At 42.6% G+C, this 24,014-nt stretch overlaps 1 protein-coding gene across 5 annotated transcripts in view; it reads left to right on the forward strand.

Annotated features, from left to right (window-relative positions):
- LOC146176381 (pancreatic lipase-related protein 2-like) overlaps positions 1-24,014 on the forward strand; it is a 59,729-nt gene that overhangs the window by 21,167 nt on the left and 14,548 nt on the right. For 4 of the 5 annotated variants that reach the window (XM_084582725.1, XM_084582724.1, XM_084582728.1 and 1 more), the window contains exons 3-6: positions 3,557-3,632; positions 5,594-5,739; positions 9,348-9,518; positions 13,290-13,598. In XM_084582725.1, the coding sequence (XP_084438851.1) occupies positions 3,557-3,632; positions 5,594-5,739; positions 9,348-9,518; positions 13,290-13,598 (702 nt within the window). Of the gene's footprint in view, positions 1-921; positions 1,061-3,556; positions 3,633-5,593; positions 5,740-9,347; positions 9,519-13,289; positions 13,599-24,014 lie in introns of those variants that run through there. The other variant, XM_084582726.1, reaches the window with a different exon arrangement.

Consider the following 24,014-nt stretch of genomic DNA (forward strand, 5'->3'; position numbering starts at 1 on the left):
TGCAGAGTTTTTATTTGAAAACGCTTCAAGCCTCTCCGGCCACAAGCTAGAGTGACTACATCAACGTCACACCCAAAAAAACCAGAACGGAGATTTGAGGTACCGGTGGGGTGAAATAAATGGAGCACGCAGTCTTCTTCTAAAATGTTCCCGCTTTCTATAATTGAAATTGGCAGTCGTATGTGCAACTCGGTAGAACGTCAGTGCTCTTCCAACTAGGTAATGTTTCCTTATCTCCAATGCGGGCGGCGTGATTTTAATTTTGAACGGGAAAGCATGCTCCGTTTACTTATGTCCGCATCTGTACAGTGCGACTTCCGGATAAAAGCATTAGTCAACGAAACTTCATTAATCAGAAGCTTACTAAATATAACTGCCTGCAAATGACTTTATATGCATGGCAGCATGCGTTGTGTCATAGCTTTTTATGCAGAATGTGACGCACCTACAACGTTCGAGAAGTATTTTTGGGGTTTTTGATGAGCATAATATTCAACTTTTAGACCAAATGTAAGTTGCTATATAGGAGCTTTAGATAACTGATGGTCTTTGGGATGAACTTTCATCCAGAAATGGACAGATGCTGGCGGTAATAGCTTCGCTATATGTGCAAAATTGATGTGAACAAATTAGTCAGCCTGTTATGCTCGGGATGATTATTAGGCAGCATTGTAAAACAATATTTAAACAAGAGAAAGCACTCTTCTTGTATTTTTCTCTCTCGCGCACGTGTCTGTCTTGCTATTGATTTATAATATGCAAGGGGCCTGTGACGCATTTTCACTCACACACCTGTTCGTCAACATGCTATTCTCTTCTATTCTCCAACCACAACCTTTATACCATCTTTCCCGCCTTTAAGTGGGCGGGTCACACGGAATAGTGTAGTATGTGCCCTGGTCACATGGAATAGTGTAGTGCGCTCCCCCTATTCCTTCTTCCCAATTGGTCTATATTAACCGATGTTTAATAAATTCGGTACGGGCTTTACCGTCAACGACTACAGCGGGTAACGGACTCCATATCGATCGTGTGAGTCAACAGGAAGAATCCAAACAGCGTAAGTAAAGCAGTTTTTGTGCCTCTAAGCACCTGCTGCTGCCATCTACAAGTGAGCCACTATCCGAAGAGTTAAATATGCAAACAGTGAATGAGATGTATTATGGTTAATGAAGTTTGGTTGCAGATTATAAATATTATGGTTGGTTAAATTGTGAGAGCCAACGGAAGCACTGTGCGCTTCAATCACCACTACCCTAGTGAAAACTCCTGTAACGCCCCAAAGCGGTTTTAACTAGTCCTAAATTATTCGATATAAATCCCATACTGATGTGATCAGTCTCTTATGATCTTAAATAGCTTTATACCGGACCGCAATAGCGTTCAAAGCGGACAAACAAGCTCGGCATGGAGCTTATACCTAAGAGGCCATGCCCGGTATGCAGGTCGAATCGTACAGACCATGTCCGGTATGAATCTGAATTAAGATGAACGAGGTGCAGTATGAAGTTAATGCGGAACAGATAATTTCCGGTATGCATATCAAACCTGACATCCGGTCCGGATGAAGCTGATATACCGGAAAGATCATGTGCGTTTTAAATCAAACCTGACAACACGTCATTTATGGAAGTGATATTGGACTCAGCATTTCCGCTTCCCAACTCAAGCCGGACCAATCGATGAAACAAAACCAGAATGATCATACGGAGCACGTCGGCGCGAAAATAAGTATAAAATTATAAAAAATATAGTTACAACTCTTCTGTATAAGTGGGACTGGCAATGTTTTCCAAATACTTCGAAGATATTAAGCAATCGCGCGATCTAGCAAATACAGGGGCGAGCATAAATAAATGGACCACGCTTTTCCTTTCAATTAAAATCACGCCTCCTGCACTGGTGATAAGAAGTCAATATTTACCAGAATCAAAGGGCACTGGCATCTACTACAGGTTCGACATACAACGACCTCCAGTTTCAATTATGACACCCGTCAAAAAGTTTAGAAGGAAATAGAGTGATGCGTTTACTTTTGTTCGCACCGGTACATACGCGCATAGCATTGCTTTTGCGCGCACAACAGTAACTTATACAGTTCGTCCGACCATGCGGTATGTCTCCATATCTGCAAGTGAAAAAGAGCCTTCAACGTGGAAGTGCAAGGAAGATTGCAGCGTTTCGCTAACGATGGCAATATATGTTCGATCATGATTGAAGCATATAGCTGCACATCGAAATAGGCACCGAGAGCCGCTTATAGCGCACGCATCCTCGAATGTTTAAATGTGTAAAACGTTAGTCCGAAGCGCATTTCCTTGACGTCCCTGCTCCACAGGCAGCATGTGAAGCTGAAACATGCAATATGACAAGGATTATGGCATGTATGTATGTATGTATGTATGTATGTATGTATGTATGTATGTATGTATGTATGTATGTATGTATGTATGTATGTATGTATGTATGTATGTATGTATGTATGTATGTATGTATGTATGTATGTATGTATGTATGTATGTATGTACGTACGTACGTACGTACGTACGTACGTACGTACGTACGTATGTATGTATGTATGTATGTATGTATGTATGTATGTATGTATGTATGTATGTATGTATGTATGTATGTATGTATGTATGTATGTATGTATGTATGTATGTATGTATGTATGTTACGGTATGTTTTGTATTGAAATTACCACCTTCTAGAAAACGGGCCCCCAGCTATGGTGCCGCTCGACGAGTGACAAATGCAGAAAGCCGCAGTCTGCATCATCTTAGTTTGCCGAGCATTCCACAGGTTGTAGTACTGTTGCCAACGCACAGCTTCACATCCTGCCGACCTTCTGGATTACATTTACAAGCAGTTAGTAGTATGAGCCGAAATTTACTGTTCCTAGGATTTTTTGCACTTGACAAAAACTTGTGACTGAGCTGTTCTCAGGTCTGTTCGCCTTCCCGCGAGCGCAAGTACTATCAATGAAAGTCAGTGGCTGCTTCATAATTTCGCTTTATTTCTACCGCATGAGACTGCGCGAGCGCTCTCGACAAGTGTGATCGGCTGTATATGGATTTCACTAAAATGAAAAAAGAAAGCTTCATTTTCATCCTGCACCAGGAGTGCATATCTTAAAAGAATTGAAATATGACGCGATTCCTGTGCAAGATGTTAGATTATAAAATTGCATAAATATTTGAGCTTTGCTGATTTACTTTACACTGTGTCAAAATTAATGCCTATAATTGCTGAGCAAAGGCAAAAATACCCAACAAAATAATTTCGCATTATTCATGGGATTGCTTTTATTAATGTGAACAAAAATCCAGTTGATATCATATGACCCCCATGGTTTTCCATGAAAAATGTAGTGTGAAATTGTAAAATGCGGCGCAGAATTAAGTTATAGGGCATGGTTGGTTTAAAATTGTGTTGTGCTATTGCCCTTGAATTTGGTGGCTTAAAATTACGAGTAAAGCCTTTGTACACTGGCAGTTTTCTGCGTCTCTGGAATTGGCTGTAGTGGTAATCCAAATACAAATCTCGTTTACAGGCGCAAGATCATTACTTGGAGAGGATGGGCCGCGATCTAGTTTTCAATTTGAACATGCAATTTGCTTCTGTTTCGGGTACGTAATAATAAATTCTCAGACGGTACATATTCGCTATGTTTTAACACTTCAGTTCTTGAATACGTGCAGGGCATCGAACACCGCGATGCGGTGCACGTACTTTTACATACTGCTATTTCGAAACAAGCGAACATTATTATCATTATCGCCATGATCAACACAATTTGATAACCTGAAAAGCCCCTATCTTGGGGAAATATGTAAGCGGGAGGAATGGGTAGCGTATATCTGTGATGAATGGGGAAATTCAATCAAGGAGACAAAAAAGGAAAACAACAATCATTAAAGGTTAAAATAAAATACATTGGTATCTTTGAAGTATGCGTAGCGAAACGCTTCACAATTGAATGCTGCTGAAAAGTCCAGAAAAAAAAAGGCGTAAGCGTAATTTATTGCAGAAATTACGTGTACGCAAGCAAGTAGCTCGAAAGTTTTTGTTCCAAAACTGTTGTTTTGTTAAACAATGGGTGCCACAAGTTAGTGGACCGAAAATGCGCTGCTAAGATATATTTGTATTAATTAGGGGATATACTATTACCAGCTTTATGAAATTCACATTGTTGTGTTTTCTACTGCAGCCTACATTATATTCCAGCAGTCGGGGCGTGAAATAGTTTAGATGAATATTAACCGTGTAAGTACTGCACATCCACGTTTTGTTAAGAAACACTATTATATGCTGATAAAGAGTGCATCCAGATCTAGCATAAAAACTGGTAATATAAAAGAAAGGGAGCATTACTGACATTCTATCGCAGCTTTCTTCTTGCGACATTTTCTGGGCATTTTTTTTCTTATATATGTCACTGACTTGAAACTCCTTGTGACGTGCGCCGCATTAACGTACCCTCCTTTAGCGCAACACAGATGCAGAAAGGGAGTACACAGAACGCAAGCGGGCCGTGGAAAAATATCGGAGATACGGTAGGATTAGTCCCCTGTATATTGAAGCAATAAAATCTGAGTTAAAATTGGAGGAGCTCCGTTGAAGAGGGCTACTTTGAACATTTTATTTTGCGCAGTGTACTTTGCTGTCTTCAGTGCTTTCTGATATTGTATCAAAAGCGCGGACTATTGACATAATGTATTGGCAGCCATCAGGTGGCAAAAGGATAGCAAGGGATGAGTGAAGTTTCTTGGATTAAAAAAAGAAAGGCAACATTCGTCCTTGCAAGCCGCGTGAAAAGCGCTGAAAGGTGGAAGTTTAAGCCTGCAATATAGATTGTCACATTCTGTTCTGAGAAGTGGGAAAGCAGAAAGCCAAACACAATGTTCGGAAAGAAGTTTTTGGTGGAGCATGTGATGGCGAAAAGATAACAACGCGGTAATCTCGACACTCGAATTTCGAGGCGAAAAGCAAGGCGCCCGTGTGCTGTGCGATGTCAGTGCACGTTAAAGAACCCCAGGTGGTCGAAATTTCCGCAGTCCTCCACTACGGCGTCTCTCATAGCCTGAGTCGCTTTGGGGCGTTAAACCCCACAAACCAACCAATTTCGACACTAGCAGGTGCGCTTCACTCTCATAGAAGTTCACAGGTACGCCTTCTCTGAGGTGCACTAAAGCTTTCAAATTAAAGAGGACAAGAAACTGCGGAGACAATGCGTAAAAAACTCCGAAGTACTATACATACGTGGTTAACTGTCGTGCGTGATAGCTTTCTCACAAGGGGAATGTTTGGGCGTTGCGTTTCTCTGGGTATATGAATAAAGAAGGAGAAGAAGTACGCTACCAGGCCGATTATTGTCTAGTGTTATCCCTCTGCGCTAAAAATTCACGATTGATTCTTCAGATTAAATTCGGAATGGGTTTCAAAAGTACACCACTAATTTGTGTTTTCTGTTCATTGCGATAAACACTGCATTACATTCGATCTGTCAAACTACTGGTTACAGGAAGCTCATCATTTTATTTGCACAGAACGACAGCAAGGTTATGTTATATGCTGTCGTTTTTTTCAGTTATCTTCATAGCCGTACTGAATGTGGGAGTAGTGGAAAACGCTGCCGCTGTCAATAATGTACCTGGTGGCAATTCTTTGGAAGAAGGAGCTGAACGGACTAAACAAGAAATTACGGACATTCTTGCTATTGTGGAAGCTATACAGGTAGTTCTCACAATATTTGCGCATTTGGAGTTGTGTGGAATGTTTGAAATTCCTCTATTTTTGTCTAAGAGCACGTACCACAAAGATACCTTTAATTGTCAGTGTGTACGCACAGATTGGTCTGACAGCGCCAGAGGGCGCGACGGGGGCCTCTGGCTGCTGGCAAGATTTTCTCTGCGGAATCTACCTGCCCTTGTGCACGTACTGCGCGCGGAAGCATACGTGGAACGGGTTAAGGTAAAAAATAATCTGATGACAATAAATGAGTGAAGGAACCAGTTGAATTCGGGCTGGTCTTTATTTTAAGAGCTTCTCTTTTGGTCAACATTCGATGCCGGTCTGACGAATATCACAGGAGAATGGCGGAGGAGGAAAAATTATTTTCTTCCAAGGTTAAAAAAAGGTGAAAACTGTTAAAGAACGCGAACACGTATATCCGTGTGTTATCGATTGGGACATTGCCTCTGACTCTAATATTGATTACTTTAAGGTAGTCTGCATGACGCTTCCAACATCTCTGGTGCCATTATTTAGGCGCTGAAATCAAACTGGAAATGACGTCTTGCGCCATCAGAACTATTATCAAGGTAACGAACCGAATGCACTTTTTGAAGTTTGAAATCAGCTGTTCACCAAATGGCATTTGTAAGAGTAAGCCTAGTATTTTTAAAGTTGTGTATCAAAGCTTCTTCTGGCAACTAGACATTCGGTCCAGTGGTAGAGGATGACTTCAAGAAATCCAATATTGAACGTGCTGCATGTGCGATTATATGAATGTGGAGCGCGTATTCAGTCTTTATAATAATATGCAAGGAACAAGCGATAATTTGTTTTTTGTCAACTGAGACATCAGTTCTACGTTCGACTTGAAAACAACCTACGAGCAAGCCATGTCAAATGCTGTTCTTTTTATTGCATGTTAGTCAAGCGAGAACACATTTCCACTTCTAAATTTCAATATACTGGATAAATCTCAACAGATAGAGAAGCTTGCTAACAATGAATGAATCATGAATTAAGGAATGGCTTTCGGCCGCTGTCTAAGTAATTAAAGAATTAGGAAGGATGGGCGTGTAGCTCCACGCTTCTGTGTTCATTTAGATTCTTCTCTCTTCTCTGCCGATGCTGCCGATCTGCGCGTAGTAAGTCGACCTCTCTTACACCATTCTAAGCCGGCCGCTCTCACTGCCATATGTCGTAATGGCATGTTCTATTGCGGTGCTTTATAGTATCTGATGTGCTACGGCGGGAATGTCTGCATGTGGAATATGCATAGTTTGTTTGTTCCTCGAGAAAGTGACGTGCATTGCCATATAAGATGTTTTAGGCATGCTACACACTGTTCCTGACAGTGGGTTCATCTATTCTGTATGGGTATTACGTTTCTGCCTAGAAACCACAGTACAGATCGCACATACTAGCTAACAATGAAAATTTCAAACGCGTAACAGTACATAATGGGGTTCTCTACCGGGCTGAAAAAGGAAAATTGGTAGCTCAGAAGAAAACAATATCTGTAGAGAAGAATAAAGCCGCTCTAGACGCGGTGTATAGGTTGTATAGCGTACACAACGCAGAGACAAGTCAAATCGCTAACTTCAACTAAATGCTTTTATGTGGCGTTCCCGAGGTTCATAAAGAAACAAATGCTATGAATGACTGAACGATTCCCACGGGACTACACGAAAGATTCAAACACGAAATCGCAAAAAAAAAAGTAGTGACATGACACAAAATTACCTATAAGCCATTTCCTTGTATTTGCACGCTACTTTGCATTAAAAAGGCGACGTGTCTGCTTGAAGGCGATCAAGAAAGACTGCTCACAAGTAAATTACCAACTAGCCCAAGCCTTCATCTTTGTCAGTTGTACGTTTAATCTGTAAGTATTGTTAACAAAAGTATTTTATTCTGTAATAAATGACAACCTTCTCTCCCTAGAGCATTCATCACTCTTTCAGTATGCCGGCACTTTGAGACTTAGCGCATGCTATCAAGCTTCGTAACCAAGGTTGGGCATAGCTACTGATGCGCCTGATTTGTTTGATCAAGAGTTACCCTGTATAACTATTACGCCTTTATTCGCATATGTATTAACGGAACAAGTTTGTTTCTAAATCGAGTGTAAAAAGTGTAAAAATACGAGGTGTTCGATTGATCGAGAAATGTGGCAGGCACGATTAGCGACATTCGTAGGAAATGTTTGTCCAAAATCCCCGACCTATTTCTTTCGGAATTCATGTTTAATATTCGAGAACACGCTCCTGGAAGCACTACATTGCTATAACTAACTATCCTTATTTTATATTTCATTTCATCTCGGAAGACATGCATTCTGTCAAGCGGATATTTTCTGCGCGATTGTAAGATGTCATCGAGAAGCAAGCATGTTTTCGTGAAGTGCGAACAGTTCGTTTCTTTCCCTGTCTGTGGGTTCAGTGAAACCGAGTGTTTATGCTCTTATCTTGTATTTTCAGTGTCTTGCGTCTTAACCTTTTTTGTTTCATTCGTTCAAGGTTGTCTGCATCCTATTCCTTATGCCGTAGCCTACCCTCATCGTCGTGAGCTCGCTCGCTAGAATTCACTCGCCTTTAAAGCTACGCTCTACATCACCAACTCAACAATCCACATTTTACGTTTTGTGAATCGCTACGACGTTCGCGAGCTTTTGTCCGCCATTTTCTCCGTCTTTGTAGCATACCACAGATTAGCGGCACGCCTACGAACGGTGCGTTAAAAGCGATACTTCAACACTGCTTGGATCATTTGAGAGAAGAGTCAACCTGATATCCAGCATCCTGGAACTGGCCTAACTTGTGTCATGCCTCTGGTGCCATGAAGTGAGCATGCCAAATTTTCTTTGCAACTGTGGCTAATTGCTCAAAATTTTATTTTAAAGCCATGTCACTCACGTATCTTTATCATAGTTCGGGGGCGTTTTACCTGATGCTTTTTGTTCACCAGAAACATATTTAACGCAGAGCTCCAAAGAAAAAGAGCCCGCTTGGAATCGGACTGTCCTGAGGTTTTTTGAAAATCAGTGTGTCCATAGTAACCAGCTTCAGGAAGATTGGTTCATTGTGGGCTTGAAATATAATTTTCGATAAATAAGCTCCGACGGCAACACACTATGTGGCTCTTTTAATTTTGATACAGTAGTTTCACAAAATGCCTGAATGGTAGGCATCAAAGTTGGCGCTGTCATCATGAGTCTGAAAATAAAGAAAATAATGCTTGCAAATAACTGCATTCACGCAAATAATTTTGTGAGTAATGTAATTCTGGGTGTAGGGGTTATCGATAATACATATTAGCTGGTAATATATTGCTGTCTTGTGAGCCATATTAGACTGAAGAAGGGGTCGGACCTTAATTCTTTACCTGTAGCACCACTCTCTGATGGTTAGAGAAATAATTCTTAAGTTTTGGTGGAAAATATAAGATAGCTCACCATCTTGAACACGACTCAATAAAAATAAATTCCCGCGATAACTCGTGGAATTCAGAGAACTTGTCAGTTGTAACATGTGTACATATGGGCTGTTAACTTGACTCCAAAAAATTGCGCACCATCGCCGCCTGTTTCAACTTGTTCATATATTTTACAGACAATAGAAATCCTGTCTAAAGGGGACCTCGAAGATCTACGAAATTGTATCTCAAGCTGTGGAGGCGTAAAAAGCTGTTTGAAACCTGACGCCTCCCGGAGGAAAAGGTGGTCAATTGCGGCAGTTTTCGCACCGCTTGTGAATGTAGTGAAGGACGTCATTCTTCGGCAAGTGAGTATGTTAATTTCTGAATTGGAAACTCAGTAACCCGAGTTTCCACCTGACAGATTCCTTCATTGGAAGTGTTTGCAAATCGTTGGAGCTTCACGCTGATTAAAGCACTGTGCGGCAACGGGCTTTAGGTTCTTAATAAAGAAACCCTTTTTCTCGATTCCTTGCACCTTCAAATGTGGCTAGGACCAACTTGGCCACACGCCAACGGATATTAGCATATATTTGGCAGAGCTTGTCATAATTACTAAATGAAAAAGAAAGAACGAAAACTATGATTGAAGAAGTGCTCTACTGAATGCATTCTTGCTCATGAGTAGTAAACGTATGGTTGTGCGGGCAACAAGGAGTGGTGTCATACATTGCGCTAGGACCTTCACATCCGGGTTCTTCTTGTACAGTTCATCTGTGTATTCTCGCCACCTCTTTATCTCTGAAGCTTCAGTGAGGTCCCTGCCTCGTTTGTACTTTATCACGTCGCCTTAGCACAGAAGCTTCCTTTGATATCTTTGATTGTTTTATACAAAGCTCTTGTGTTCCTCAATTGGCTGTTGTCCTGAACTGCTTGGCACTGTATGTTCAGGAAGGCATTCTTATCTCTCCTTGCTATTCTCTGAAAATCCGCATTGAGAACCTTACATCTTTCTCTTTCACCCATAACTTTTGCCATCCTCCTTTCCTGACCTATTTGCAAAGCCTCTTCAGACAACCAGTTTGCTATCTTACATTTCTTTTCCTTCGGAACTACCTTAGTAGCAATTTCTTTTATTATATCACGAACATCATTCCACACCTCTTCAGGCTCTCTCTCGTGTAGATCTAATTCTCGAAATCGATTCCTCCCTTCCACAGCATATTCTGATGAAATTTGATCCAGATCATACGTGAAAGGCCTCATATTCTGCGTTTTTCTTAATTGAAGCTTACATTTGGCAAGAAGAAGCTGATGATAGGTGCCACAATCGGCCCCAGGCCTTGTTTGTAATGCTTGTATAGCGTTTCTCCATCACTACCGACAAACAATATAATCAGTCTGATTTATATGTAGACCGTCCGGTGAAGTCCATGTGCACAGGTGCCTCTTGTGCTGTTGAAAATAAGTATTCGCTATTGCCAGATTGTTTTCTTGACAAAACTCTACTAGCCTCTGCCCAGCTTCATTTAGCTCACCTAGACCGAACTTGCCTGTAATTCTGGATATTTCTTCACTGCCCACCTTAGCATTCCAGTCTCCTATGAGAAAAAGGACGTCTGAAGATGGAGTGCGGTCTAAAAGGCATTGCGGGTCAGCATAAAATCTCTCAACATCAGCTTCTTCAGCAGTAGTGGTTGGTGCATAGACTTTGGTAACTGTTATGTTGAAAAGGTGACCTCGGATCCGAAGTGAAATCATGCGATCGTTTTTGGGGTTGTACCCTAGTACTGATTTGTCCATTCTTCTGTTCACTATGAGAGTGACCCCATTCCTTCTCCTGGATTCGTGCCCACTATAATAGACATAGTGGTCGCCGGAATTGAATTCTCCCATTCCGGTCCGTTTGAGCTCGCTGATACCCAAGATATCAATGTTCAACCTATCCATTTCTCGCTTGACGATATCCAGTTTACCTTGCGTCATAGATTTTACATATGTTGCTATGTGATATATCTCTTTGCACCATCGGACTTTCCGGTCGCTTTCTGGCACATCCACAGCTGAGCGCCCTTTTAACTTTAGCCCAGACACTTCATTCGTCCTGGAGCTACTAGGAAACGCCCTTTGTTCCTCCCCAGTAACATGTGGGACGCCTTCCAACCTGGGGGGCTCATCTTCCGGCACCCTATCATTACTGCTATTGTGAGTGGCCATAAGATTTTCTTGGCAGAAAATACTTAAGTGGGTTGCCATTACCTTATCCAGTGGATCATATTTTGTCAGAACTCTCTGCCATGACCTGTCTGTCTTGGATGGCCCTACACCGCAGAGCTCACGACTTCCTCGAGTTTCGCAAGCCCCTCCGTCACGACAAGACAGTGATCCATGAAGGCCACCTACGTAGAAACATATGAACCACCCCTTTCCGGCAGGGTGATGTTGCATACATACTGAAAATAATATATTTACCAAAACACCTTTGTTAAATTATAGTTGCAAAGTGCACTTCCAAAACACCGTTCATTAACATGCACCAGCCAATCAGGCCCTTGCTACTACGCTTTGAAGGAATATGTCAAGGTTTAGAAATACTGGACACACTTACAAATGTTGCCCAGAGGCACTATTCATTGCTGCCCTGGTACAGCCTTTCCTCTACATGTGACCTCACACTGACAGACTTCCGAAGAGAGCAAACAACTCATGAACACATAATGCTAGAATATATAGCACTGCGGGAGAAGTATAAGGACTACACCGAATTTTTACAGATGGCTAAAGAACAGCAAATTACGTTCGATGTGCTGTTGTGCAAGGCAACAGAGAAAAAGTTGTAAGGCTGCAGAGTTATGCATCAATATTTATTGCCGAATCTTATGCTGTTTATGTAGCTGTAGACAAAATATGAAACAGAACATTGAAAAGAGCATAATATATACCGATTCAGTAAGCTTGCTCATTGCATTGCATACTAAATACAGTCGAGCCTATGGTAGTAAACATCATTTACGACGGATAAAAATTCCTAACACAAGGCCAAACATAATATTCTGCTGGATGCCAAGCCATGCTGGGAGAGATGGAAAACAGAGCCGAAGCATGTGCTGCGCAAGATCGAAGTAAGGAAATCAAGAAAATACACGTCCCCTAGAGGGATTGCATCAGGTTAAACAAGTTTGAGAGATAAATGGTAGAATAAATAAAATAAAGCAGAAAAATAAGCTACATAGAATAAAACACATAATGATAGAGTGAAGCTCGTGCATGCAGAAGGCGCGTTTCAACACATGGTGGAAAGCCAACTTGTTGAAATTTCATGTTTTTAGCTTTCTTAAACAATTAGGAATCCTGAATAACCTGTAATTTCCTAAACACTTTTCACTCGTTAAAGATGCTCAGTAACCTCGGGTATGGCGCATGATGGCCTTAGTTGCCTAAGTGCCAAAAAGTTCAACTCAATTCAGTAATCTAACTATATATATTCCAGATAGAGGGATACATTAAGTCGGCTAAGTAATGCTAATTAGGGATCTTAATTTAACCTACATGTTGTTGCCCTATAAAATACACTGGTATCATTGAAGTATGCGTAGTGAAACTCTTCACAATTGAATGCTGCTGAAAAGAACACAAAAAAAGACTGAAGCGTAATTTATTGCAGAATTTACGTGTACGCAAGCAAGTAGCTGAAAAGTTTTTGTTCCAAAACTGCTGTTTTGTTAAAAAAATGGGTGCCACAAGTTAATGGACCAAAAATGCGCTGCTGAGATATATTTGTGTTAATTAGGGGATGTACTGTTACCAGCTTTATGAAATGCACATTGTTGTGTTTTCTACTGCCGCCTAAATTATATTCCAGCAGTAGCGGCGTGAAATAGTTTAGATGAAAAATAACCGTGTAAGTACTGCACCTCCACGTTTTGTTATAAATGTTATGCTAATAAAGAGTAACGTCCAGATCTAGCATAAAAACTGGTCATATAAAAGAAAAGGAGCATTACTGACATTCCATCGCAGGTTTCTTCTTGCGACTTTTTTCGGGCATCAGTAACCTCGTGTATGGCGCATGATGGCCTTAGTTGCCTAAGTGCCAAAAAGTTCAACTCAGCTCAATAATCTAATTATATATATTCCAGATAGAGGGATACATTAAGTCATACCAGGGCAATCACACGTGCTACAAGCATGTTGGATGCTTCGAACCGAGAGAAAGAATGGCTCTGAAGATTGGTGGCCCGCGTTCCCCGGAAAGCATTGGAACGGAGATTGAATTATTTCCAAATCGCAGTAGCCCTGGAATCAAAGTGAACCACACTATGTGGCGAGAGTTTTACATTGAATCTCAAGTGAACGTCGCAAAGCCGCTGTTTGGGATTACGCATGGATTCACTAGAGACATGAATGTTACCTGGATGTACATGCTGAAGGATGCCCTGATGGACACGGTGAGTTGCGCATTGCCACTATCTATGTATATATATTTATAGATAGCACACTGCCGCTCCCAAGCTGAGTTAAATCAGATACCTTCTTATTTCGGAGGCCGCTAGACACCAAATGCAATTTGGGTTCCTGTACCGGGCTCGTATCATGTTCAATCAATCAATCAATCAATCAATCAATCAATCAATCAATCAATCAATCAATCAATCAATCAATCAATCAATCTTTATTTCAGTTTGTACATACAAACTGGGGATGGTGAGAAAAAAGCAGTGAATTATGCACCGCTTGACGGGCCTCACCACCCCTACAAGTCAGCAGTATAGGCACAAGGCAAGAACAACCACTGGTAAAAAAAAAATCAATACAAGTGCATCTACAGAACAAGGTTGACAGAACATATCTAATAACTGGCAGCAATAATAGACGCAGAAGACCGTGAGGCTATAACACAGAGTGGCACAGTACGTTCAAACACTATTGACATCACTGTAGCATAGATTGCTGAATAAAGCTTTTACGAATGGAAGAAAAAGACATAATATTCACTTGGTCACTCAAAGGGGTATTTAGGAACTTTGGCACAATAAATCTCAACATACAAAACTCATAGTTAGTTCTGCACTTTGGTAATGCAAACCTTCTCTGCAGTCTGATGTCGTATGATGAGTGGCGACATGTAATAGGAACAATTTCAGAAAAAAATGAATCACTCTTTTTTATCGTTGATTTATAGAGACATGCAAATCTGTAGTCAAATAATTTGTTGAAAGGTACAATATTATAATGTAGGTAAATGTGTTTAGTAGGCGAATCATACGTCCCGTTGACAATTGCGCGAAGCATTTTCTTTTGTAATGTTTGCAGTTTAATGACATTGGATACCGTTGTATGGCCCCAGACAAGAAGGCAATAGCTAAGGTGCGAATAAAAAAATGCATAATATAAAGTAATTTTAGTTTTGATAGGTAGAATATGCCTGTTACGTAAAGTAATTCCGACAATTCTAGAAAGCGTTAACACAATATTATTAACATGGGCATCCCATGTCATCGTACTGCTAAACGTTACACCTAATGATTTGAATGTGTCCACGTACTCGATTTCACTGCCATTGAGGTATAACGAGGGGCGGTAAGTACTTGTTTTCCTTTAGGAAGGAAGAGTACTGCTTTAGTTTTTTCTTTGTTTATCTTTAATGAGTTGGCTGATGACCATGTGGCAAGCGATAAGAGCGTGCCATTCGCGGTGTCTGCTAAGCTTTGTACGTCTTTGGAAGAAAAAAATAGGCTGGTGTCATCTGCATATATAATGTATTTTGCGTGGTTACTGATATTAGGGATGTCATTTATATATATATTAAACAGGAGTGGCCCTAAAATGCTGCCTTGAGGGACGCCATTCGAAATTCCTAGAATCTGTGAAGAGGAATGATTAATCACCACATACTGAGATCGTGAATTCAGATAAGATTTGATTAGGCTGAGAGCATGTCCGCGTATGCCATAGTTCTCTAGTTTTGCAAAAAGAATATCGTGATTTAGGCAATCGAAGGCTTTACTGAAATCAACGAAAACACCGAGAGTTAGAAGCTGTGACTCAAAATTATTTAAAATGTATTCTTTTTGGACGAGTAGCGCATGCTCCGTGGACCTATTTTGTGTAAAGCCATACTGACAGTCGGTTATTACGGAATGTTTCTGCAGAAAATGTTGCAAACGGATGCGAATCAGTTGTTCTAAACCCTTAGAAAAGTACGGAAGTACAGACACTGGCCTATAGGTTCCCAACTTGTTCGCATCGCCTTTTTTATATACCACGGCTACCCTGGCTAGCTGCATGTCAGTAGGGAAATGAGCTGTAATAAGTGCGGTGTTGTATATATAGGTTAGGCATGGCGTAATTATGTCAAGAATGTACTTAACTGTTCGGCTCTGTATATTATGTGCATCAAGACTGCAGGTGTCTTTTAATTTTCGGCATATTGCAAAAACTTCACTTTCGTCCGTTGGTCTTAAGAAGAGAGATGCCTCTATCTTGTCAGTCAAGAAATTCGCGATTCCGGCATTGAATTGGCTATAACCTACTTCGGAAAAGAATTTATTAAATGCATTTGCAAGGTCTGCAAGGTCTGAGGTCTCTTTACCATCGATTATTAAGCTCGTTATGTTCCTGCTGTGTGTGTTTCTATTTAAAACTAAGTTTAAGCGCCTCTATTTTTCTTTGGGATTTCTAGAAAGCGGGATATCAAACAAGTTGTTATAGTAAGCGGCTCTAGCTATCCTAATTTCTTTATTCAGCTGATTGCGTAATGATTTAAATCTCGCTAGTACGTCCGCATCTCTCGTTTTAATGAACTGTGCAAACATCTCGTGTTTCTTTTTCACGAGTCGCGTGAGGCGACGGTTCATCCACGGCTTACGAGCATTTTTGCATGGCGTTATGTCAACCACAGGGAAGCAGTCATTGTACAATAAGAGAAAAATTTGCAGAAATTTGCGGTAAGCGCCCTCGGCTGCATTTTCTCGGTATACGGGATCCCACTTCACTAAAGCAATGCGTCTCCTAAATTGCTCAAGCCTTTCTTGAGAAATAAGTTGCCGTCGAGCCTGTGCGTTTGCCTTCGTACGGATTTGTTTGTTCAGGCGCAAGAAAACAGGTAAATGATCACTGATATCTATTGCGATCCGGCCCGAAAAGAGTGTACTGGGACTGTTTGTTACTATAAGGTTTAGCGCCGAAGAACAGGTAGCAGTGATGCGTGTGGGACTACTGACAGCGTTGTGGAATCCAGTCACTCCGAGAAGCGCAGAAAGCTTTTGCTGTGCAGGACTTACTCTGTTAATATCTATGTTGAAGTCTCCCGCTCTACAGGAAATGAAGGTTTCTGTGTTAAAAAAGAATAATTCGCGCTCAAAGCGGTCAAAAAACGTGGCTAAGTTTCCCTGGGGGGGCCGGTAAAGAACAGAAAACGTTTGGCGGGCGGACTTCACAGTGAGCATTTCGATATCACCATTACAGAAGCAGTGATCAGATAACAGTTCACAGGCGTACGTGTTTTTCGCTAGCAGCGCAACGCCTCCCCCACGTTTTGTAGCACGGTTAACATAAAAAGAGTTATACCCCGGTATTCGCAGAACATCGGTGTCATGACGATACCATGTTTCGGTTAAACAGATGATATCAAACGATATCCTTAAGCCTGCCAAAAATTGTGTCAATTGGTCAGCTTTGTTCATGGCAGATTGCCTATTGAAATGTATTAACATGAGTTGGTTATTTTCATCTAGGCTAACATGTTTATTAAATTGTGAAGGTGTGAAAAGAGGTGCAGTGCTCGATACATTTTCCAGAGGCAAGAAAGCAAGAACAACATCAGTGTGATGAGTAATGACGTCGCCTTACGTCATTTTTAGCAAATCGTCATTACTGTTAATCCGAATGATACCAGAAGTCTCTGTTTTTCGCGCGAGTATGCTACCGTTTTTTGTCCACACGAACTTCCAAGACACTTCCCCTTTCCTTGCAATAGTGGCACCAAGAAGGCGTTTGTTGTCTGGTGTCAAATGTTTATTGACGTAAATTCGTTGAGCAGGACCAGTGAAACCAATATCAGTGGTTGACAGGGTTGCTTTCTTTGCTGCCTCAAGAAACTGGTTCCTTTTCGTACGGGTCGTGAATCTTACAACGAGATTAATGTCTTTGTTGTTTCTGGTTTTAACGCTGTGCGCGATGTCAATGTCTGCAAGGTCGAGAGGAATGCTGGTGGTTTGTGCGATTTGCAAGGCTATTTCAGCCGCTCTGTCTTTAGCGGTGAGTGGCAAACCCTTTATCTCCACATTATTCAACCGGCTGTATTGCTCCAGTTAAACAATTCTCCCTTCAGCTTTAGTTAGCCTCTCAGTTAGGTCCTTATTTTCCTGCCTTAAGGCAGCACATTCCTCCTTTGTCCTCTTGACCTCTGCAGTCAGAGTTTTCAGTTCAGATAGAGCATTTTTGAAATCATCAGCAGCGTCAGAACAAAATGTTATGCTCTGATTCATTGAGCGTATTTCGACACGCATTTCGCGTTTGAAATCTTCAATGGCTTTCATGACTTCAGCAGTGGCAGTCGACATCGTCAACAAAAATCACACGGCAACCAGTCGGCAGTGGCAGGCAGTGGAAAATTTGGTCGAGTATAGGTAAATACAATGCTGGTGCACTCACCTATGAAGCTCAAATAAATAGCATGGGAAGCAGTTAGTTGTCTGCACAACGTGCCACCGCCGACTGGACGGCAGATCCGAAGAGGGGATGCTTATGTAGCCTGGGCAGCACGTAACGTCACTACGGCCCTCGTGGCTGGCGGCTCTCGTAGGCGTTGTAGATACGTTGTTCTTCCGCACGTGTCTTCCGGCGCAATTTCCTGGTACGGTTGTAGAAGCCCTATGAAGCACAAATAAATAGCATGGGAAGCAGTTAGTTGTCTGCACAACGTGCCACCGCCGACTGGCCATCTAATTTGTGCTAAAGGGTCAGACAAATTATGCCAATTTCTGTTACGGCTGCATAATTCACGTTCTGTTGCTGTTTGATCGGTCTAGCAAGATAAAAATTGGATTAAACAACCCTGGCCATAATCAGCGAATTACCGTACTGCCTGATCTGAAGGTAAACGTAAGGATATAGGATGCTGATTACTAGATTCACATAAACTGAGCCAACTTCCATCGGAACTAAGGAAAGCAAAGGATAATATTTCTTCTTTATCAGTTTTTAATCAATTGGAATTGGAAGTAATGAATTTATGAGGAAAAGAAAATTTATTAACTTTAGAAATCTTCCGTACGAGCTGTGCGATTCAAACCACTGATTTATTCAGTTGCTAAGTCTTGGTATTCAATAAGAACCTACCGTAAAGTATTAACCTACCATAATAATAACCTACTGTAAAAAGTAGTAGAGAAAGGTAGCAGATAAATGTAGTGTGCTTGTTTGAACGTCGCTAAGTAGTGCTAATTAGGGATATTAATTTAACCTACATTTTGTTGCCCTATATATGAGCTTGACTCTACTGTTGGAGGCAGTTGCATAAAACGGGCACTATTGTATAAGTGAAACCTCTTCAGTGGCTTAGACATGTAGTGTGCTGCAGAGAGCGCTCAGCTTACAACCCAGAGAAAAGCGGTTTTACTGGCACTTGATCGCCTTTTACATTTCACAAAAGATTTTTTCTGAATGTGTCCATTGTACTGCTGTTCAGCTGTATTGCGTCCCTGTGGGGGATGTCACAGCCTAGCAGAACCCCTTGATATAGAACTTTTGAAATGGCGACTTCACTTGGTCTAGTTTTGCCACACACCTTGTCACCTTATCTGCACTGTGTCATGATACCTGCCGATGCACCGCCCAGCTCTGCCGCGGAAATGTGTTATTTGTAGAGAGGCTGATGAGGGCACAACGTCACATGACCTAGACGATGGGCTAATTCGAGGACGGGTAGATGATGTCCCGAAATCACGTGAATTATACCAACCTAAAACCGGTGTTCGATAGAAGGACAAATGCACCTTTAGCTGTGATGTAATAGTATTTAAAAAGTACTACTGCATGTAGACGATTTTTAATTTCACTCTTTAAAAACTCTTATTGCGGATCATAATGCATGCTACAGTTTAGACTGCGACTCTTTGCTCAAAGCTTCATGAAAGAAACCGACGCTTCGTTGCCGAGGCAACACCTTTTTCAGAGCTTATAGGTGGAAGCAGAAGACACATGTTTTTTCTTCTTCACTACTCCACTGCCAATGCACCGGTGTGTTGCAGGAGCACGGGTCACACGAGCAGAAGCAAAGGGTCATTGCGGGCCTGTAGGGGGCAGATTTAGGTAGTTCGCGAAGGCAAGGTACACATAAACTGACGAAATGGAACCTTGGAATCGGTTTACGGTACCGGAAGTGTTTTCTATGCCCAATGATTCAGATGCTGTTAAGTGAAAGGGTTCGGTCCAATGCCAACAATTTGCGGTAAGAGAGCTGGCAAAACCTTTTCGGTAAGTTCTTCGCTTCGTTGATCTACCTGGCGAAATAGTTGCCTCAGTTGAGAATGTGAATGATGCCGAATGCTGCAATGCTCGGTCCTTTGGTGCACAGTTTCTAGGTCTGAGCATGGAGCACCAGAGAGTTCACCATGTCTGCATTTCTAATCGTTTATTCAGCATTTTTTCAGCTAAAATAGTACAGCAAGAATAAAATGCTACTATACAGGTGATAAATAATACACATTCTCTGCTTCCTAAACAGGCGGCCCAAATTTCGCTTGTGACTTTCACGCAAGGGATAGTGGTTCTGTATGTTTGGAGTCCTGGGTAGTACTTATAATGTAGTTTTGGTTCGTTGTGAAGCCATCGCATAAGGGAGAGGAGAAATGCCTTTGCACAGACGTTTCGGCAAAGATAAAGCATTCTTTTATGCTCAAACTTGCAGTTTTTTGTCAGAGGAGCAAATTGCTGCCGCTCACGACATCACAATGGAGACCGCAGCTGCTTTTTGAGTGATAGTGTCACTTGAACAAAGAGTTCGGTAATGTCGAGTATGGTTCGTCTTTAGGTAGACTGAGAATGTCAAGTTGGGCGCCGTTTATTAGCACGTTGTCACGAACCCCCGCTTTACGGTCAATAGAGGCGAGGAATCCCCTTTACGGTTACCTGCCGTACCTCTATGAGATTTGAGGACCGTTAAAAGTTAGTCCCATCAACCCGTGAAGTATGCGTGTCACTGTGATTGAGGAATATGTTTAAGGAAGTCACTTCTTAATATAATTGAAAATGTGTAGCTAGTAGTCTAAATTACTTTGCATAATAATCGAACAAAAGCAAAACACCTTGACACGATAGTAACAGAAGACAACTAGGCCCACGGCAAGAGAAAAAGCCGACAATGAACAAACATTGCGATAAAAGATGACTATAAAGCTATCAAGGCAAGTATTCCAGATGTAGTAAATAGGGGCAAGAGTTACACAAAAAAACACAGCGTAAAATACTAAGCCAGATAAAGGTTTAAACAAAGGCGAAACCAATTTTCAATTACCCGGCAGTCTGCGCAAAAATGAATTCTTACGGCTTTCTTCTTTGATGAGGCACCGTAGTCGCGGAGTTGATCGTGGGCTCACTGAAATAAAAAAAAAAATACTTTCCCAGAGCAAGCGGCCGCGAGAGTTGGCGAAGACTGCATTTCCCAGAGCGCACTTGGATGACCAGTCCTGTTCTCGGACGGCAAATACGTCACAAAACTCCGCCTTTGCGGTCTAGAGGTACGGCAGGTAAACGTAAAGAGGAGATCGCGCCTCTGTGGACCGTAAAGGCGGAGTTCGTAATACAAGTAAAGAAACCGGGGGTTGTTTTCTGCTTTCATTTCAGGGTCAATTTGCCGAATAGTTCAATGGCGTTAAGTGTGCCATAAATTATTCTCCGGTAGACTTTTCAGAATAAGGCAAATCAAAGAAGCTAGCGAGCTGGCCCCTAAACATAATTTACACTTCTGAGACGTTTGTCACAGTGTCGCCATACTTTGCTTACCTACCATGCATATCTAGTGAAAATTTCTCCTTTCAACCAAGCATGCAGTAGTAGGCGCCGAGGCGCCATGCCAGATTTAAGTAGAAAGCTGCGTCGGGCTGCCTATTTCAAGATGACGGAAATGGCTGATTAGCGCAAATGTCCATATCCCCGCCACTCGTCCTGTTTGTTAGTGCAGATTCATCATTCTCTTCAAGGAGGCCAGTTTTAGCGCCTTTTTGAGCGCTAGTTGTCTAAGTTGGAGTTGCAAAGCAGAAGAGCGCTATGCACATTAAATTGCATCAATTGCACACGCGCTTACGCGATAAAACGTTCATTCACGAATCTGTTCTTGTGGGGTTACTGGGGGGCTGCCTTCCGCCTCACCGCCACTCCGCTCCGCGGATGCAGCGTCCCCGCTAGTGACCCGCGGAGGGAACGAAGGGGCAATGACGGGGACGACACAGCCATAATACTCGAATACTATATATTGCATCTGGAAATAATACAGCTAGAGCACGCCGGCTAGGTATACATCAGCAAGGTTTTCTTTGGAAAGGCAAGGCTACGTAAGGACTTCTGACTCATTGGCTTGGGAGTGGGGGCGCGACGTAGGCGGAGGACATTTGTACGCTCCGGGAATATGGCGTCCGGGATCTCCCGGGCGCGCCGTATTCTTCGGACAAAGCCATACCATGGCGTCTGCCGCGGGAGGTAGCGAGAGCGTACGGTATTTACTGGTCGCTTCGCTGTTGGGAATCAAAAGAGGGGTAGTCGTGCACGACGGGTCCTCCCGTGTGCGCCGCATACTCCGTGTCTGCTATCCCCTGGCGTTTGCCGGCAGAGGCAGCTGGAGAAGACTTCCCGCTTTGCCGGCTGGATCGAGAAGCTCTCTGTGTCGTCGTCTTCTTTCTTGAATCCGCGTAGACGTCTTGGTGGCGCACCCATCGCTGGGTCTCCTTCTCCAAAGGGGAAGTATTTACCTCCTCTGACAGCCGGCGCTACCACGACGCTTGCTGAGCGGGTGGTGATCGGACGCGGCGAAGGGGGAGGCAACTAGTTTTTCGTATCCCTCCATCCTTAAACGTTCACCTATGGTTGTCGAGAAATGCTCCTTGAATGCCATCCGCGAGGCACACACGTGACTTGCAATGACGACCGCGAGGCAGCTCGCACAGGCATGACACCACGCGATCCAAACGTTGGTGCCATCTGACGAGCAGCAAGGTGAACGGACCCCCGCTGTCTATCAGCAGGTCCCAGAAGGCAGCGTGACTGGGAGGGTGTTTTTCCCGTTGAGCCGGACTGGTTCCATGAAACTCCGCAACATGGTGACTCACGGCCGCAGGAAAGCGGGCAGGAACGTAAACAATGGCAGGAGGCCTAGGCGGCTTTACTGAATCTCTGCATAACCCTCCGGATCTCCAAAAAGTTGAATACATTGCGAAAAGGACCATTTGGCAAAATGCGGGCCAATGCGAGTGCCAAACTATTTTATTCAGCACCGTATACCGCATTCCGTTACTCCGAACGAAGCACGGGGATCCGCCGTTCGTTTGCCGGCATAAAAATCTGGTTCCGTGAAATTTCCGATTCGCTTTCTCAGCCCAACACACCAAGTTTATTCGGACGAAGTTAGCTTCTAGTTAAGCGATATGATTCGATCACTGCCGGTGTTAGGGCTACCCCAACTCTAATCCTCCGAAGCGCCACGTCCTCTGCACGGGTTAGACTGTGGAGTAGGCTTACCATACACGGAGGTATCAGAGCACGTGTACGGCATCGGAGGCGTTCCTTTTTTGTCAAAAATAGGATAGCGTTGTCCAATTTTATGAGGTTCGGCGATGTCGAGGCTGAGGGTGAAAGGCGGGTCACAGAATCCGCCTGGCTTTGAGCACTTACAAGGTCGCGCGAAGTCCATTCGATACGAATTGGCTGTGGTATGCATGCCGCTAGAGTGTGTATGCTTTGGCAGATTTCTGTGCTATCACTAACGCGTCTAAGTAGCTTTGTCACTTGGAGGGCATTAGTGCGTATGACAATACGGGCCGTGAGAGGCATGGGGATGACGGCCACAGAGCGAATCGCCTCTTGCACTGCAAGCAGTTCCGCACAAAAAGAAGGTGGAGGTTCCGGTAATTATTCATCCCCACTTCGTCCTTCAGTTGTGAAGCTTACTTGAGCGGATGATGGCTCGTACCGCGAGATCCTGAAGCGAAGAGATAAGAAGCGGAAATAAAAAGAAATAACAAAAACTAAAAAGCGTCAGGCGCAACAAAAAAACAACAATGTTTTAGGAACATTTAGTGTTCTTCCTCTTTTAAGGTTTGTACGCAACAGCGTTTGAAGCTACCAGTGAGTATCCTTTTTCGCCTTTATTCTATTCGCTAATGGCTTAATCATTATTCCCAATATTTGTGCTTTAATAACCTCTCACATACTGATTAGTATGCAGTCGTAAGATACGCAGTTATGTGGAAGATTACACGAGGCTTTTATAAACACCGTTTTAGGCAATACGAACCTGTCCGTGTTGTTAAGGTAACGATGTATGACGCTAGACCCGGGAGTCCCAGTATTTTTGATTCCGATTTAAGTCTCCCATTTCAAAATTTAAGCTCGAGTTAGCAGCTCTTGCCTTCTATGTCGCATCATTTGTTCTGGTGACACCACATATCGTCGATTATTCAGTGCTCGGCCATAAGGCATCTAACAGTCACCTGATACAATAATGCCCTTGATTTCTTGCTTATATAGCCGATACCGACATAAGAGCGCTGCCGAACAAAAAAAGGACGTCTCCGTAGCGAGCCTAATGCTCACTGTTGAAGAAACTCAATCACACGGTTAAAGAAAGCACCTGATGGAACGGCTCCCTG

Source organism: Amblyomma maculatum, chromosome 10, assembly GCF_055883805.1.
Source record: "Amblyomma maculatum isolate TAMU_Amacu chromosome 10, ASM5588380v1, whole genome shotgun sequence".
Taxonomy (NCBI): Eukaryota; Metazoa; Arthropoda; class Arachnida; order Ixodida; family Ixodidae; genus Amblyomma; species Amblyomma maculatum.